Raw genomic sequence first — 13,826 nt, 5'->3', positions numbered from 1 at the left:
AAAACAAGAATCAGTATCAGTCGACAAAATATTTTTTTTTCTATTTGTTAATAAATCTTTTTATTTGGACAGGAAATATTAGACACGTTTTCCCGTAACTTATTATTATTATTATTATTTTTTATCAGAAATGCATATATGTGTTTATATAGCGAATATATTGAGACCCTATGGATGCTTGTTTCTGCCACTAAAACATCAACAACCAAGGTTTGAGTCAGAAAGTCGAATTTGGAGATATTAACCAGTAATGCATTTTTCAGAAACACGTGGTCCACGTGGACCTGTAGTACATAATAAATTCCCGAGCATTAATTTTTGATTTCATCTATAGATTTTTCCTAAGCATTATGACGCTATCTAGTGGCACTAGGGTGAAAGCAACGTTGCGTGACGTCACTACGTAATGCGCTTGCGTAAAATGTCTACGGAAGTATTGGTGTACGATCCACAGCTTTAACTGCCGGGCACAACTGACAGCTCATAGTTGCTCTACTGGAATAATGTCTGGTGCCGCCGGTTTGTAATGCGGTCGAGATAAGAGTTCCCACACTATGGCAGCATTATGATTCTTCTTCGTAGAAAGCAGCGGACACCTGGTATACTCCACACATGACTACAGTTTTCACAGAGCCAAAGGAAGATCAAAATGAGCTCTCAGGACATACTGCAGAGTGTGTCCACTCTAGCGTCCTATAATGTGTTGCTACAGGTAAACAAACACGGTAGTTGATGTGTGTTGAGCATTTGCAGTATTTTTTTTATTTATTTATTTATTTATTCATTTATTTGTCCGGTTTTATGTCCTCAGGTAATGTTCCGTGTGCTCACCTTTCTTCTGAATGCCTTTACGCTGCGGTTTGTGTCCAAAGAGCTGATTGGGGTGGTCAATGTCAGGTAAAGTTTGCAGGAAAACAACACAATGGTTTTCGGGCTCCAGCCGCTGTAACATGTGTCCTTACGTGTGTCTTTATTATGCAGGCTTACACTGCTGTATTCCACATTAGTGTTTCTGTCCAGAGAGGCTTTCCGGAGGGCCTGTCTGAGCGGGCAATCGGGCAAAAACCACAGCTGGAGACCAGTTATCAATCTCCTATGGATGACGTGAGTTGATTAGATGATAAAATAGGCATTCTGATTTTCAGTTTTTGATGCTCACATGTTATTTTTAATTTTTCAGGGTACCCCTTGGTGTGTTATGGGCAGTACTTCTGTCATATGTGTGGCTTTGGCTCCTAGAGGTCCCAGATGCTCACACTGTCCCTTACTACAGTCCTGCTGTGGTGCTGTTTGCCTTATCTGGGGTGCAGGAGCTCCTGGCGGAACCCTTGTGGGTCTTGGCTCAAGCTCACATGTTTGTCCGATTGAAAGTGGTGGCTGAAAGCTTGGCAATGATCGCAAAGTGCAGCATAACTGTGGTGCTGGTGGTGTTTTCCCGTGAATGGGGCCTTTACATCTTTTCTGCTGCTCATGTAAGAAATCAACTGAAGTATCAGCTGCTTTATTTCTGCAGATATTTGTTTGAACTTTTCACGACTTTGTGCTGTGTTCACTTTTTCTAGTTGGTGTACACAGGGATCCTGGTGCTATGCTATGCTGTTTACTTCATTCGTTTCCTGGGTTCCAAAGAGGCAGCGAGGAATAGTTTCCCACTGCGCCGTGTTAGAGATTTGCTGCCCTGCAGACAGTATGGAGAGGTACCTGACCTTGCACGTCATTATGCATTACTCATCACTGATCCCATCAAAGTCACACTGAGTCATTGCATCTGAAATCACTGTGTGCCTTCTGCTCGACCATCTCCAAATTTGCATGCTAAATTTATGGTACAAAGTTTGGATGTATGTGATGATTGCTGTGAAATATTCGCACTGAAGATCAAATCATTCTCTCTCTCTCTCTCTCTTTCTCGATCTATCTATTGATCTATCTATCGATCTATCTTTCTGATTTATGAAATTCCTAGTCGCAAAAATTAAGAAAATGGCATTACCATTCAACTTTCATGCTGGTAGAGCAAATATGACAATTTGTACCACAAAAACAATAGCAGACAGTCTAACCTGAATAGAAGAAAACTCTATTTTGTGCAAAGTTTTCATTTTTGAGACCCACTTTTAAGGCATGCACACTGCCCTGAAGGAATCAAATCATTCAGATTAGGTTTAAAATAAATGCAACAATGTATCATTTTCATGTATATTACAATATCATAGACAGCAGCCTTCGTTGCAGCAGTCAGCATGATGATTATCTGATCCCTGCTTGCCTGTGGAAGTTCTGGCGTTAAGGTTAGGTTTGGGTTACACTGCCTCAGATGCCTCAGGGAAACAAAGGCCTGAAAGTGGGTGGATAGGCCATTAAAAAATCTAGAAAAGTATTTAGCATATAAAGCTAAACATTTATATCCAAGCTTTGTGCTATAATGTTTTAGGTAAATTAGAGACAGTCAAGCAGAAAATGTTGTAAAAATCTGATTATTTGTGATTATTAATTATATTTTGGTTACTATTCACGGCGGACATTCTTAACCTTTTTCTGTGTTTAAAGCCGTTAGTCGACAGGAATCTAGCGCGGCTCACTTGGAGCTTCTTCAAGCAATCCTTCCTGAAGCAGATCCTGACCGAGGGTGAGCGATACGTCATGACCTTTTTGAACGTCCTCAGCTTTGGAGATCAGGGTGTTTATGATATCGTCAATAATCTGGGCTCCATGGTGGCGCGCTTCATCTTCTTGCCAATTGAAGAAAGCTTCTACATATTCTTTGCCAAAGTGCTGGAGAGAGGGCGCAATGTCAAAAGTCAGAAACAGGTCTGAACTGTGGACGTTATCTCAAACAAATGTTTGTGAGCGGCTATGCTGGAATTGTTGATTTGACCTCTTTTTGCTGGTTTTTGTTATAGGAAGAAGTTGCCATTGTTGCAGAGGTCCTGGAGTGCCTGCTGAAACTGGTGCTGGTGATTGGTCTGATTATCACAGTGTTTGGTTATGCATACTCTCACCTGGCTCTGGATATTTATGGTGGCTCTCTCCTTAGTAGTGGGTCAGGTATGTGAGCTAGAATCCGGGGACAGGAGACACCAGTATATGACATTTTGCTTTGCTGGGAATTTGTAAAATGTGTTACTTTATTTTTTAGGGCCCAGTTTGCTGCAATGCTACAGCTGCTATGTCCTCCTGCTTGCTGTGAATGGTGTAACAGAGTGTTTTGTTTTTGCTGTCATGAGCCAAGAAGAGGTTGACAAGTGAGAATGCAGAAACACACACACATATATATGTACATAGACACACAGTTATTTTATAGCGTGTAAACTGTCATTTAACACGGAGTTTATGTCCTCAGGTACAACTTCATCATGCTAGCCCTGTCTGTCTCCTTCCTCGTCCTGTCATACGTACTGACAGGTTGGGCTGGCAGTGTTGGCTTCATACTGGCAAACTGCCTCAATATGGGCCTCCGTATCTTACACAGCCTGCTTTACATACACCGGTACTTCCAGTTGAGTCGGTGGAAACCTCTGCGAGGCCTGTTGCCCTCCCCTCTCATACTGCTGGCCTTGGGCGTCAGTGGAGTTGTCACAGCAGTTTCTGAGGTTTGTTTTTTCTCAAAACAGGAACTTTTAAGCTGTGCTTTTAGTAAACATACTTATTATTATTTTTATTCTGTAGAAGTCTGTGATCCTAACTGGAGCATCTGTTTTCTTGTCTCCAGGCTTTTTTCTGCTGCGACAGCGGCTTGCTTCTGAGGCTCGTCCATATCGGCGTGGGGGCAATATGTCTGCTTGGTGTGGTTGTAGCTGTTCTTCTCACAGAGACTAAGCTTGTTCAGTTTGTGAGCACTCAGCTGCTGCCTCGATTCAGAAAGAAGCGCACTTAAATTAGACGTAAAACTGTTACACCTGACTCAAAGAAGTCGTGCGTTTCCACTACAAACTGAGCCGGGGAACAACCTTTTCTTTCTAAGGACCTCACATGTGTCATGAGCGTGTGTGAATCTGTGAGTTTTATATAAAAAAAATGAATGAATTTAGTTGTGGGTTTAAAAAAGTGGATGTATTTTAATAAAACTCTTTATTGTTTTACACAATGACCATGAACACTGTATTTATATCTGTGGTGTTTTTCCAGGAATTAAATGGAAAAAAGTTTGGTTTTAAATACTGCGTTTGTGTTGCTCACCTACCTCTGTAGCTGTTTTGGTGAAACAGTTGTGCACAAACTAAGGCAGGCGCTCTCAGCGTTGACTGATTGGAGTAGAGTTGTATTTAAGAAGCAGTACAACATGTTTACTAAAATGAAATGAAATGCTTGACTTCTGCTACCTTACTTTGACCAAATATTTTGTTTATATTGTGAGAAGTAGTTACGTTCTTGAGCCTTGATTTGCACTAGTATTTTTTTCCCCCTTTTTTTTTAGAAAGAAAAGTTTGAGTTCAGTGCTTAAGTCAACTCAGCTACTTTGTAATTGTTTCCCTGTCTGATAAGACAGCCATTTAGTTGCTTTTCTTGCCCCTAAACTAATTTCCACTGAATTTGGGGTCTCCGTGGGGTTGAATAATGATGTAATTATGGAAAATGAACCTATCCCATCACCCCAGCAATTTTTTCACAAAGATGGATGGATGGGTGTGTGGGTGTGTGGGTGGGGTGACATTCTTTCACAGCAGGAAAAATTAAGTCTCCTCTTAAGAAAATCAAGTACTTATCTCTTGATTCACATCTTATAAACTTTGAGTTTAATTTGCGTGGCTTGTTTATTGTCAGCGCTGTTAGAAAGCAGCTGCCCAACCACGCTTGCAAGATTCCTACACCGCCGATTTATTCGACAAAAAGTAATGCCACAAGTGGTAGAAGTGTTTCATTTTCTAAGGAAGAAGCAGACCCTGAGAAAAATAGGAGGGAGAGATCAAGAGGAGGAGTCAGTTCCCTCATTACGTCATTTTTTATGTGTTAGGAACAGAGTTATTGCCCACTGGAGACTGACTCACTGTTAGGTTGTGTATATATATGAGAGTGTGTGTTGAGTTCGGCCTGTTGGAGAAAGAGAGCCCGCTGAAAGAATTTATTCCAGGCCATCTTCAGCTACTCAACAATCATGTCTCAAGTAAGAGCAGTGTTTGAGCTTTCAAAACAGGGCATAATTGTTGCAGACACGGGGACTGTCAGTAACCTCTATGTGTTTTACTTTCCCTTTACTGCCTTTCAGCCTAATCAGGAAGATGAGCAAATGCAGCGTCCTGAAGTGAGAGAAGAAGACCTGACTGAAGCAAAGAACAAGCTGGGTGCTGCCGGGCCTCCCAAGAGCAAGACAATGGAAGTAATGGAGGAGTGTGGTAAGGACACTAAACCAGCAGATGAGAGCGAATGAAACTATTCTGCTTTCTGTATTTGGTTAAGCTAAGACCACACTGCAGCTGTGAGTTAATGCGAGGGGCGTTTCTCATGATGCTCAAGTTTCCATTCCATATACAGAGAAGAAGAAAAAAAAAGAAAGGGGTTGTAATGATGGGAGATTCCTGTCACAGTGTTCCCTCTGACACGGAGCGGGACACAATGTACTTACAGAGCAAATATTTGTCTTACATAATCCTCTTTACTGCTGCATTTACAGTGAGATATCCTACTGCTGTTTCCTGTTCTTCACAGAGAAAATGGGTAAAGTTGCGCCCTCTGTGTTCAGCAGAGCGAGGTCAGGAGCAGAGACTGCTTTCAACACTCGCTCAGGCCAGCCAATCAGGAAATAGGAGAAAACCTGACCGTGGCTGAATCACACCTGCTCCATGTTCATGTGTTTGGATCAGCTGTTTTCTTGTCTTACTTCAACCCAAGGAAAATCTTGTTTAAAGCCCACTTTTTCTGTATTTCATTATGACAAAATTTTACACCAGATTTATATTGATAGTTCCTTGAATTTTAAGAAAGGTGCCTAACTGATGGACTCAGTTTCAGTGTTTAAAACAGATATTTGTTGATCTGTCTGATACGACTTTTTGTTACACCAGAAGTTTCAGAGTGGGAGTATAAAGTAGTGTATGCAGTACACTTCAGAAAAACCTTAATAATGATAATAATAATGAACAGAAAGACAGATTTATTCAGCAACGATGAAATTACTTTGCAATAAAATCTCTTGAAATGATGCAAATTGTCTCTTCTTGCCTGTCTGTTATTACAGTGAGATGCTAGTAAACTTTACTACTAAAATCCAAAAATAAGAGGCAAAACTAAGAAAATTTAATTTTTCCTTTTTTATTTCAAAACTTTCCATTGACAAATGGAACAAATAAAAATTCATCTGAACAAAACTACTACAGAAAGCAGAGGCAGGGACACCGGAGTGAGTTACAGCGAAGGGCAAAGATGATAAAATGCAATGAACGTTAGAGTGAAACTAGGATGGACAAATACAATGATCACAAGTTTTATTTCATAAACTTGTGATCCTGATCTTGGAGGATTTTTGCTGAAGACTTGGCGTCATAGAACAGCTCATTGATCTCTTCTACCTGCTCCCTCTCCACTGTTTCTTTTCCCTGAACGCGGCCCAACAGACTTGCCGGCGTCAGCAGCTGTACAGCGTATCTGAGACAAAACAGGAAATAGGAAAGACTCAGTACACCCACACACACATATTTATAGTAAACCTGTTTATAGCAGAAGATAGTTTAATGGGTGCAAATCCTACAAGAGCTTTACTACAGTATACAGTCTTTTATCTGTAACTTTATACATGTTGGTCTCAGTGACGTAGCTGAGCTATTCTAATCCCTTTGAACAAAGTTTTTTTTTTAAAACATCTGGCAACAGTTATGGCTAAACAAATTTATTACGGTACGTCAAAAATAGAAAGAGTACACATGAACTTTTAGATTTTGTTGAGCAAACCGTAACTGAGTTGAGGCATCTCATTATAACACACCCACACCCAGAGTGTTTGGCCGTACCTGAGGGTGGTCTTGGTGCCAATCTCTGCCAGGTGTGTAAGAGCCTCCTCGCTGATGCTGATTCCTTCGGTCTGAGCCCGAATCTTGATGATCTGCAGACCACAGCCTCGTTAGTGACGCATGCACAGACAGTTTGATGTCGCACATCACATAATCCACAGAAATTGGTTTTCAGACTTACCTGCTTCATCTCCTGTGGTGTGTACAACATGGTGCGAATGATCATGACTCTGTCCAGCAAGTCCAGAGGAATGCCGTGTGGAGAACTGATGTCCTCTGTCCCCCTGGTCAACAAAAACTTCTTAAATCCTGAAACTGTTTTGTTTTACCTTAAAAATAAACAAAAACAAAATGTGCTTCTCCCCATAAAGCACTTCTCACCTGATTAAACAGTTTCCCCTGTTAGAAGCGAATACGACAATGGGGGCGATGCTGCTTTCCAGTGCTCGATGGAGGTACGTGAAGCATTCAATGTCCAGCATGTGCACCTCATCCACGAACAGCACGCCGGGTACGAGCTCAGCTATACCTTGGTCTATGTAGCGGTTCACCACCTTGTTGATCTCAGCACGCAACTTATCTGCAGCGAGAAATTGGCAGTGGGTCAAGAACTGAAGACAACTTGAGAGATTTAGTCTGAGTTAGCTGTTACACCGTCTCTACCAGTGATTTCTGTCTTTTTGGGCTTCATCAGTTGTCCCATCATGGAGAGAATGTCCTGGCCTCCCTGAGATGAAACAATGAACCGTTTATAAAGAGTGCCAATATAAAAACAATCAACTTTAGGATGTATACAGATGTGTTTATTCCAAACCGATGCTACTTTATTATTGCAGTTATGTACCTGGGGGCGAGCATTTGCAACATCCAGGTCATGCAGTGTGACATCTTGGACAATCTCCTTCTTTTTGTGGACATCACCTTTGGGCAGCGGAACATACTCCTCTGCCTCCAGGTCAAACTCTGTTGCAAAGGTGTCACAGCGGCCTTGTCTCTGCAAAGGCACAGTAATAGAAAAGATTAATGTCTCACATTGCTGCGGTCAACAATGAAGGGAAAGGTACCACACTGCAGGAGGGAGAGCAGATGTATGACTGAACTCAGTGCCAGCCCACTGCAGGAACAAGGGCATGTGGGTGAAGGATGAAAGAGGTTCAGAAGGCAAGTCATGAGGTGGCTGTCAACAGTAACAAATGTGTCGCCCAGCCCTCCTCCTTTACCCTCTGACTAGAGCCGACCTGTGCTTCTGGCCCACCTGCACTGATTAAAAGAACCGCTCCTGCAGCCTTTCAGCACAGGCCGCAATCCCCACTGTTGGTAAAGAGGCACTGTGGGAGATGGAGAGATAAATGGAACATGAAGAGCCGCAGGAATGAGAGGCTCATTCCAGAGTACAACACAAATGCAGCAGGGTGGAGAGAGATGAAAGCATGCCACCATGAAGGGTTGAAGAGGACAAGCAAGATGGAAAAACCCTCAACTTTGACCCGACTAAGACGTTTTTTTGGAAAAAACATTTTTCATCTGTAAACTATACGCAATCTGGTAAATGAACAATCAGCCATGATCAGTTTCTCGCTTTTGCCAACAACCAAAATGTGCTGCAAATGTAACATAAAAGCATAAAAGTAAAATAGTTTACCTTCACGGCTCCGCTGTTAGCTTCAATGTAGATGACGTCTCCCACCTCCACACGCTCTTTCTGAAGACTCTCGTAAATACTGGGATCCAGCTAAGGAAACACAACAACTTTAAATGTTTTAAAGCAAAACGCTGGCCTAGCTTTGGCTGTCAGCATTATGGGGTTTTTTTTTGGCCTTTTTCAGCTTTATTGACAGACACAGTGAAGAAAGGACAGGAAAGCTGAGGGGAAAGATATCGGACTCAAGCCCGGGCCGGCAGCTCTCAGCCTGTGGTCGCCGCTCAATGCACTGAGCTAAACCGGCACCCTGCCATTAGCATTATTACATCAGACTATACTTGAAATCTAATTTCCCTCGGCAGCATTAACCTGTTTACTAAAACTATAAATCACAGTTAGAAAATAAAAACAACTGAAAGCTAAATTTGAACAGAAGTCATTAACATATTGATAATATGTAACTGTTGGTGCTTTAACATTGGTCCTTATTTGCATTACTATATGGCTTGTTCACACAACATAACTGAGTTTCCAACAGAAGGAAAACTACAAACACAAACTAAGAAAGATTAAAACTCTCAGTCTGACCTTGAGCTGCTTTGTGCCTTTGGCAGTCTTCAGACCGATGATGACGTGGCTGATGGTTTTGCCGTAGCCGCCCATGGGATTCTCGGTCTCGCATGGGGTCAGCTCTGTCACCTCCCCTTCATACACCTCCTTTGTTTCTTTGATGCGCAATCCTGAATATGGCGCAGCATTACAGTTACACATTTACACACATACAAACTTATGCACAACCTAATCTGGTCTTTATATTCCTACATGAGCTAAGCCGCAGCATCCATTGGGTCACCGAGCAACGTATTTTATTATAGAAAAGAAACATGTGTGTCCTGTGAAATGACTGGACATCGTTCAGTGTAACACGATCATGCTCTTGTTCCTGTTACATGCAGCACACAGGTGTCTAATCCTCGGTGCTGTGGGGCATAGAGCAGCTCTAAAGGCGGGGACTGTCCATCAGGGTGCTGTTATTGACAAGGTGATGACAACGTTCAAATGAAACCTGGTCTCTCTGAAGAATCTGCTCAAGGGGTGGAGTGAATGTGCTAATGACCACGTCTCCCTCCACCTTGGCTCCATTTGCCGCCCACTCAACAGGTAGCATCAGCAGTCTCAGATGCCCTTTCTGCCATTCCTTCTCACCACCTTTATAAATCTGCTTTACAGTGTTACCTTTCAGCTCATGACAACTGTGTGTGCAAGAGTTTCTTTCTCACTGCTAGTATGACCTGATCTTTTCCCACCAGTACAATAGAAGAGACGCATAAAAAAATATTATTTTTAAAAAGACAAAATTCTTTAGGTGTATATCAATATTAAATCTAATTAAACCATTAGGTCAGTTTCTTATTTTCTTACCAATTAAGCATTTGGTAATAGTAAGCTCATTTTCACTTCTACAAACTAAATGCCCAACAGGTCACAGCCCATCGAGTAAACCTGGAGAACAGAAAACTATAATCTGAGTTAAAAATCTATCCAACACTCACCAATCGCCCTCCTGAAATTCTCCATCAATACTTCTGTCTTCTTGATTTCAGATGAGTAGACCTCACTGCCGACCATGGGGCAGAATGGTACCTTGTTTCCCAGCTCCTGTGCCATAGCCAGGGCGAGGGCAGTCTGAAGGTGCGCAGGCAGGAAGAAATAAAGAGGCATGGTTAACAAATGCTTCAGAGATATCTGCTATATTAAATTAAACCTTACTGCTGAACACAGCACACTTACCTTTCCTGTTCCAGGTGGCCCTGCCAGTAAAACGGCCCTCCCTGCCATCTTTTTTGAGCGGATCAGCTCAACGATGATTCCACAAGCCTGGAGAATAAGACAAATTAGACTATTATGCACACGCGCAAGGCTTAAATGCAATACAACTAACTAGCAAAACCCCCACTCCTGAACCCAGGCGTTATACAACCATGTTGGAGAACTGTAAAGCACACGAGGCAACGCCTCTGTTGTGGCTAAAGTCACACTCTGATACAAACGTCAGTACCTTTAATGTGGCTGACAAAAACAATTCAATTCAAAGCCCACCGAGTGGAACAAGAATTTAGCAATTCACATCCGATTTAGTAGAGTGTTTAAAAGTTTAACAGCATACAACTGTCAAAAAGTACAATAATGTCATAAAATAAGATATACATGAATCTAAAATAAGGCATTAACTCTTTTACTCTGTGTTCTTGGGGACAGGGGGGCTTTCTCTCATTAGTAGGAGGCAAAAAGAGTTCCGATGGTGTTATATCTCATGGATGAGGTAGATCTGCTGTGTGTTCATGTGTGTTTTTGTGCATCTGCGTGTTTAAGTGTGCTAGTGTATCAGTGAGTGAGTCTGTCTGTAATCCCTTTAAGGTGTGTGGCGTTGCTGCAATGAAGAAAAGCGAGCAGATCGACATTCTGAATGTCGCCCTGAGCGCTGATGTAAACAAGATGTTATGATCATATAGATGCTATTAATAATGAAGTGTCCACCCTAACAGCACCAAGTCAGTGGTTTAGAGTTTTACTGGCACGTGGAGATTTTTTTAGGCCTGAAGAAAAAACTTTTATATGTTTTTTATTAGAAAACACGGTTTTTAATAAGAAACTATTTTATGTTATTAAAATCAGAAAAATACTGTTACGAAAGCCTTGAAATAAATGGCCTAATATACACCATGCTCACCTTTAGATTCACCCCTGTTTGCTGCAGGTTTGTGATTGTGATTGAAAGTGCTGCTGTTGTGTTATGAGCTTTTTGTTTAAAAACTGGGGGCTGTGTGGATTTAATGGCTTAGTTTTGTTCTATTGCATCTCTATTTTTAGTCGCAAATATGAGTGAGATGCTGGCATTTTTTTTGGGTGATGACTGAGAACAACAGAGCCGTGGGTTAAACAAAGCATAGAAGCAAAAACAATTTGCCCCAAGGATTTTTTGCTCTTTATAATTGAGTTATGCGAGTTATTCTGAATTGTAGCAGCCCTACAAGCTGTGTCAATGTAGTTATAATCTGTGCAATCCTCTGTAGCCACTCACATTAACTGTCAGAGAAATAATAATACATTGTATATTTGTATCAGAATAGCAAATAACAGCTTGCACAATTACTTAAGAAATGCTAATTGTTCTCGTTCCCGTCCTGTGACACCCTATTTGACATCTTTACCCCGGATCTCCATAAGTTCAGACTAAGATCTTTGCAATCATTTTCAGAGCTCTGCATGATCAAATGCCTGCTTTCATTAGTAAACGATTGCATCCATATACAGCAGGCAGGTGATTGAGATCTTCTGGCCAAAACCTCATTGTTCTACTCTGAAGACCGAAAATGAAAGGAAATCATGCATTAGGGATCGAGAATTTACTACAATTACATTTAAAATCCGTGGACTCCAATGAAACTTTAAAGGAGCTTATTTGCATAGACTTGCTTTTTCCTAGTGGAAATTATTGTTGTGTTTTTATATCAGCATTGTTCTTTGTTGATTGTTGTGGTAAAGCGTTTCATCTAGAAATGTGCTATATAAATATGTTTTACCTACATTCTTTACAAAAACATCAGCACTGGGTGCAGCACATGTAGCAGAGTACACACCGGAGGTGGGCAGGGTCAATGTAGGATTTTTAAGAATGAAATTAAAAAGTCAATTTTCTAATATCTGATTTTTTATCTGTCAGACATATAAAACATAAACAGATTTCCCTAACATTTGTTACTGTAGTAATTCATTAATGCTCTGGTTGTTGCTTCTGCGGAGTTCCAAATAACAGGGAAGTTGCAGAGTGCCCTCTGATGGACAAACTATGCAGTGTCAATATGTCGTTCTCTAGTCTCCTCTTTATATTTTTCCTATTTTCACTGTTAAGGCAGTATAAATGCCAATACTAACAGACCACCAAACAGCTATTAACTGTTGATAAACCTACCCTGCTGATAAATGAATCAGGCTCTAGTCTACGGGTGTCAAACATATGGCCTGGGGGCCAAAATAAACCAAGCAAAGACTCCAATCCAGCCCATTGGATGACTTTGGAAAATGTGCAAGGTGGAATAAATTATTATTTTTTAACTGTATTTTCATAAGTTTTACAGCTTTTTCCTGCTGCTAAAGACATCCCTGTTCATATTACACCAAAGCAACAGATAAGCAATTAAATAACAGAAAATTTCTTGTTTTTTTTCTTCTCCACTATTTTCTAAAAAGGATCCTTTTTTTCACAGCGATTCCCAATTAAATATAATTTTTGTGACTTAAAAAAAAAATGCTGTTTCATAGTTGCAGGCCAGTCTGAAAATGGCTTTAAATGCTGATGCTGATGCTGCTGTCCGTTAGAAAACAGTTATTATAAATTCACAATTCATACTTTTAATCCAGATTAAGTTAAAATATAGGGATGTATATACCGTCTTCTTATAAGTCAGCGTCTCTCTGTCACAAATCGGACCCGCAAACGACAGCGACCCCACTCAATGCTAATAGGATTAGCTTGTGCTGTAGTGTCTGTAAAGCGCTCAACTGTCCTCGTAAATATTCCCTTCTTACATAATATTCCTCCAAAAGAAAAAAGAAAGCAAATGACGTGAAACACGAATATTACCTCTCTTGCAGCCTCCTGGCCCACGAGTCCACATGCTGTCTGTTTAGCATTACCGGCCTCGTCTAGCCCCAGTCCTTTGACGTGACTGTGTGAAGCGATCCTCTGCGTTTTTGTTGTGCTTTTTACCTCCTCGATCTTCATAGTTGCGTTATTTGTGCAAATGTATTGTGTAAAGTCTGCCAGATGCGTTAAATACACATAAAATCTCTAATACGAAATACCGCCTCAATCGGCGCCTAAACTCAAAACACAGGAAAATCTGTTTCCATGTGGGTTACTAGGGAAAATAAGCGGAAGTGATACCTTTAAGTACCGCCCATCTAACAACTGTGGTAAACTATTGGGCTACGCCAAATATCCCCGAGCATTCATTGGATTAGAGCCTGTCAATCACAATAACACTCCAGAGCCTGCCCTTTTGTCGTTTCCCATTTCCGTTTGTGTTTCTGTTGGTTTGTCGTAGTAGAAACTGTCAGAAACTTGCAAATATATGAATTAAAATACAGTATAAATGCAGGAATAAAAAGGTAGACGGATTTTAATAATTTCAAAATTAAGATGTGATTAAAGTACTATTATGAGTGATCACTTTCCT

General features: G+C 41.0%; 3 protein-coding genes across 3 annotated transcripts; 2 read left to right on the top strand and 1 right to left on the bottom strand.

Annotated features, from left to right (window-relative positions):
- Positions 1–423: 423 nt before the first annotated feature.
- Positions 424–4,090, top strand: rft1 (RFT1 homolog). The gene is made up of 10 exons (XM_040028744.1): positions 424–712; positions 812–897; positions 982–1,104; positions 1,181–1,472; positions 1,563–1,697; positions 2,551–2,811; positions 2,904–3,048; positions 3,140–3,245; positions 3,344–3,593; positions 3,713–4,090. The coding sequence occupies exons 1-10, from the start codon at positions 650–652 to the stop codon at positions 3,875–3,877; spliced, it is 1,626 nt and encodes a 541-aa protein (XP_039884678.1). The 5' UTR covers positions 424–649; the 3' UTR covers positions 3,878–4,090.
- An 876-nt stretch (positions 4,091–4,966) lies between these two features.
- Positions 4,967–6,145, top strand: mustn1a (musculoskeletal, embryonic nuclear protein 1a). Its single transcript, XM_040028746.1, has 3 exons — positions 4,967–5,104; positions 5,207–5,333; positions 5,647–6,145. The coding sequence occupies exons 1-3, from the start codon at positions 5,096–5,098 to the stop codon at positions 5,742–5,744; spliced, it is 234 nt and encodes a 77-aa protein (XP_039884680.1). The 5' UTR covers positions 4,967–5,095; the 3' UTR covers positions 5,745–6,145.
- An 88-nt stretch (positions 6,146–6,233) lies between these two features.
- ruvbl1 (RuvB-like AAA ATPase 1) lies at positions 6,234–13,523 on the bottom strand. Its single transcript, XM_040028745.1, has 11 exons — positions 13,232–13,523; positions 10,378–10,464; positions 10,140–10,272; positions 9,175–9,326; positions 8,587–8,676; positions 7,789–7,938; positions 7,608–7,671; positions 7,326–7,524; positions 7,126–7,228; positions 6,945–7,036; positions 6,234–6,582 (listed from the first exon to the last, which is right to left on the bottom strand). Exons 1-11 carry the CDS (start codon positions 13,370–13,372, stop codon positions 6,423–6,425), a joined length of 1,371 nt encoding a protein of 456 aa, XP_039884679.1. The 5' UTR covers positions 13,373–13,523; the 3' UTR covers positions 6,234–6,422.
- Positions 13,524–13,826: the final 303 nt, after the last annotated feature.

The sequence above is a fragment of the Simochromis diagramma genome, unplaced genomic scaffold (genome assembly GCF_900408965.1).
Source record: "Simochromis diagramma unplaced genomic scaffold, fSimDia1.1 OVJJ01000483.1, whole genome shotgun sequence".
NCBI lineage: Eukaryota > Metazoa > Chordata > Actinopteri > Cichliformes > Cichlidae > Simochromis > Simochromis diagramma.
Note: the sequence above shows the minus strand (reverse complement) of the source record. Positions and strands in the feature narration are given on the sequence as shown.

What these genes read in the sequence shown, in the direction of transcription:
- rft1 (XM_040028744.1), top strand. Translation starts at nt 650, where the DNA reads ATGAGCTCTCAGGACATACTGCAGAGTGTGTCCACTCTAGCGTCCTAT. An exon ending in CCTATAATGTGTTGCTACAG is followed by an intron (nt 713 to 811) that starts GTAAACAAACAC and finishes TTATGTCCTCAG; the next exon opens with GTAATGTTCCGTGTGCTCAC. An exon ending in TCTCCTTAGTAGTGGGTCAG is followed by an intron (nt 3,049 to 3,139) that starts GTATGTGAGCTA and finishes TTTATTTTTTAG; the next exon opens with GGCCCAGTTTGCTGCAATGC.
- mustn1a (XM_040028746.1), top strand. An exon ending in GGAAGTAATGGAGGAGTGTG is followed by an intron (nt 5,334 to 5,646) that starts GTAAGGACACTA and finishes TGTTCTTCACAG; the next exon opens with AGAAAATGGGTAAAGTTGCG.
- ruvbl1 (XM_040028745.1), bottom strand. Translation starts at nt 13,372, where the DNA reads ATGAAGATCGAGGAGGTAAAAAGCACAACAAAAACGCAGAGGATCGCT. An exon ending in CAAAAAGACAGAAATCACTG is followed by an intron (nt 7,525 to 7,607) that starts GTAGAGACGGTG and finishes TTCTCGCTGCAG; the next exon opens with ATAAGTTGCGTGCTGAGATC. An exon ending in AGGGGAAACTGTTTAATCAG is followed by an intron (nt 7,229 to 7,325) that starts GTGAGAAGTGCT and finishes TTTGTTGACCAG; the next exon opens with GGGGACAGAGGACATCAGTT.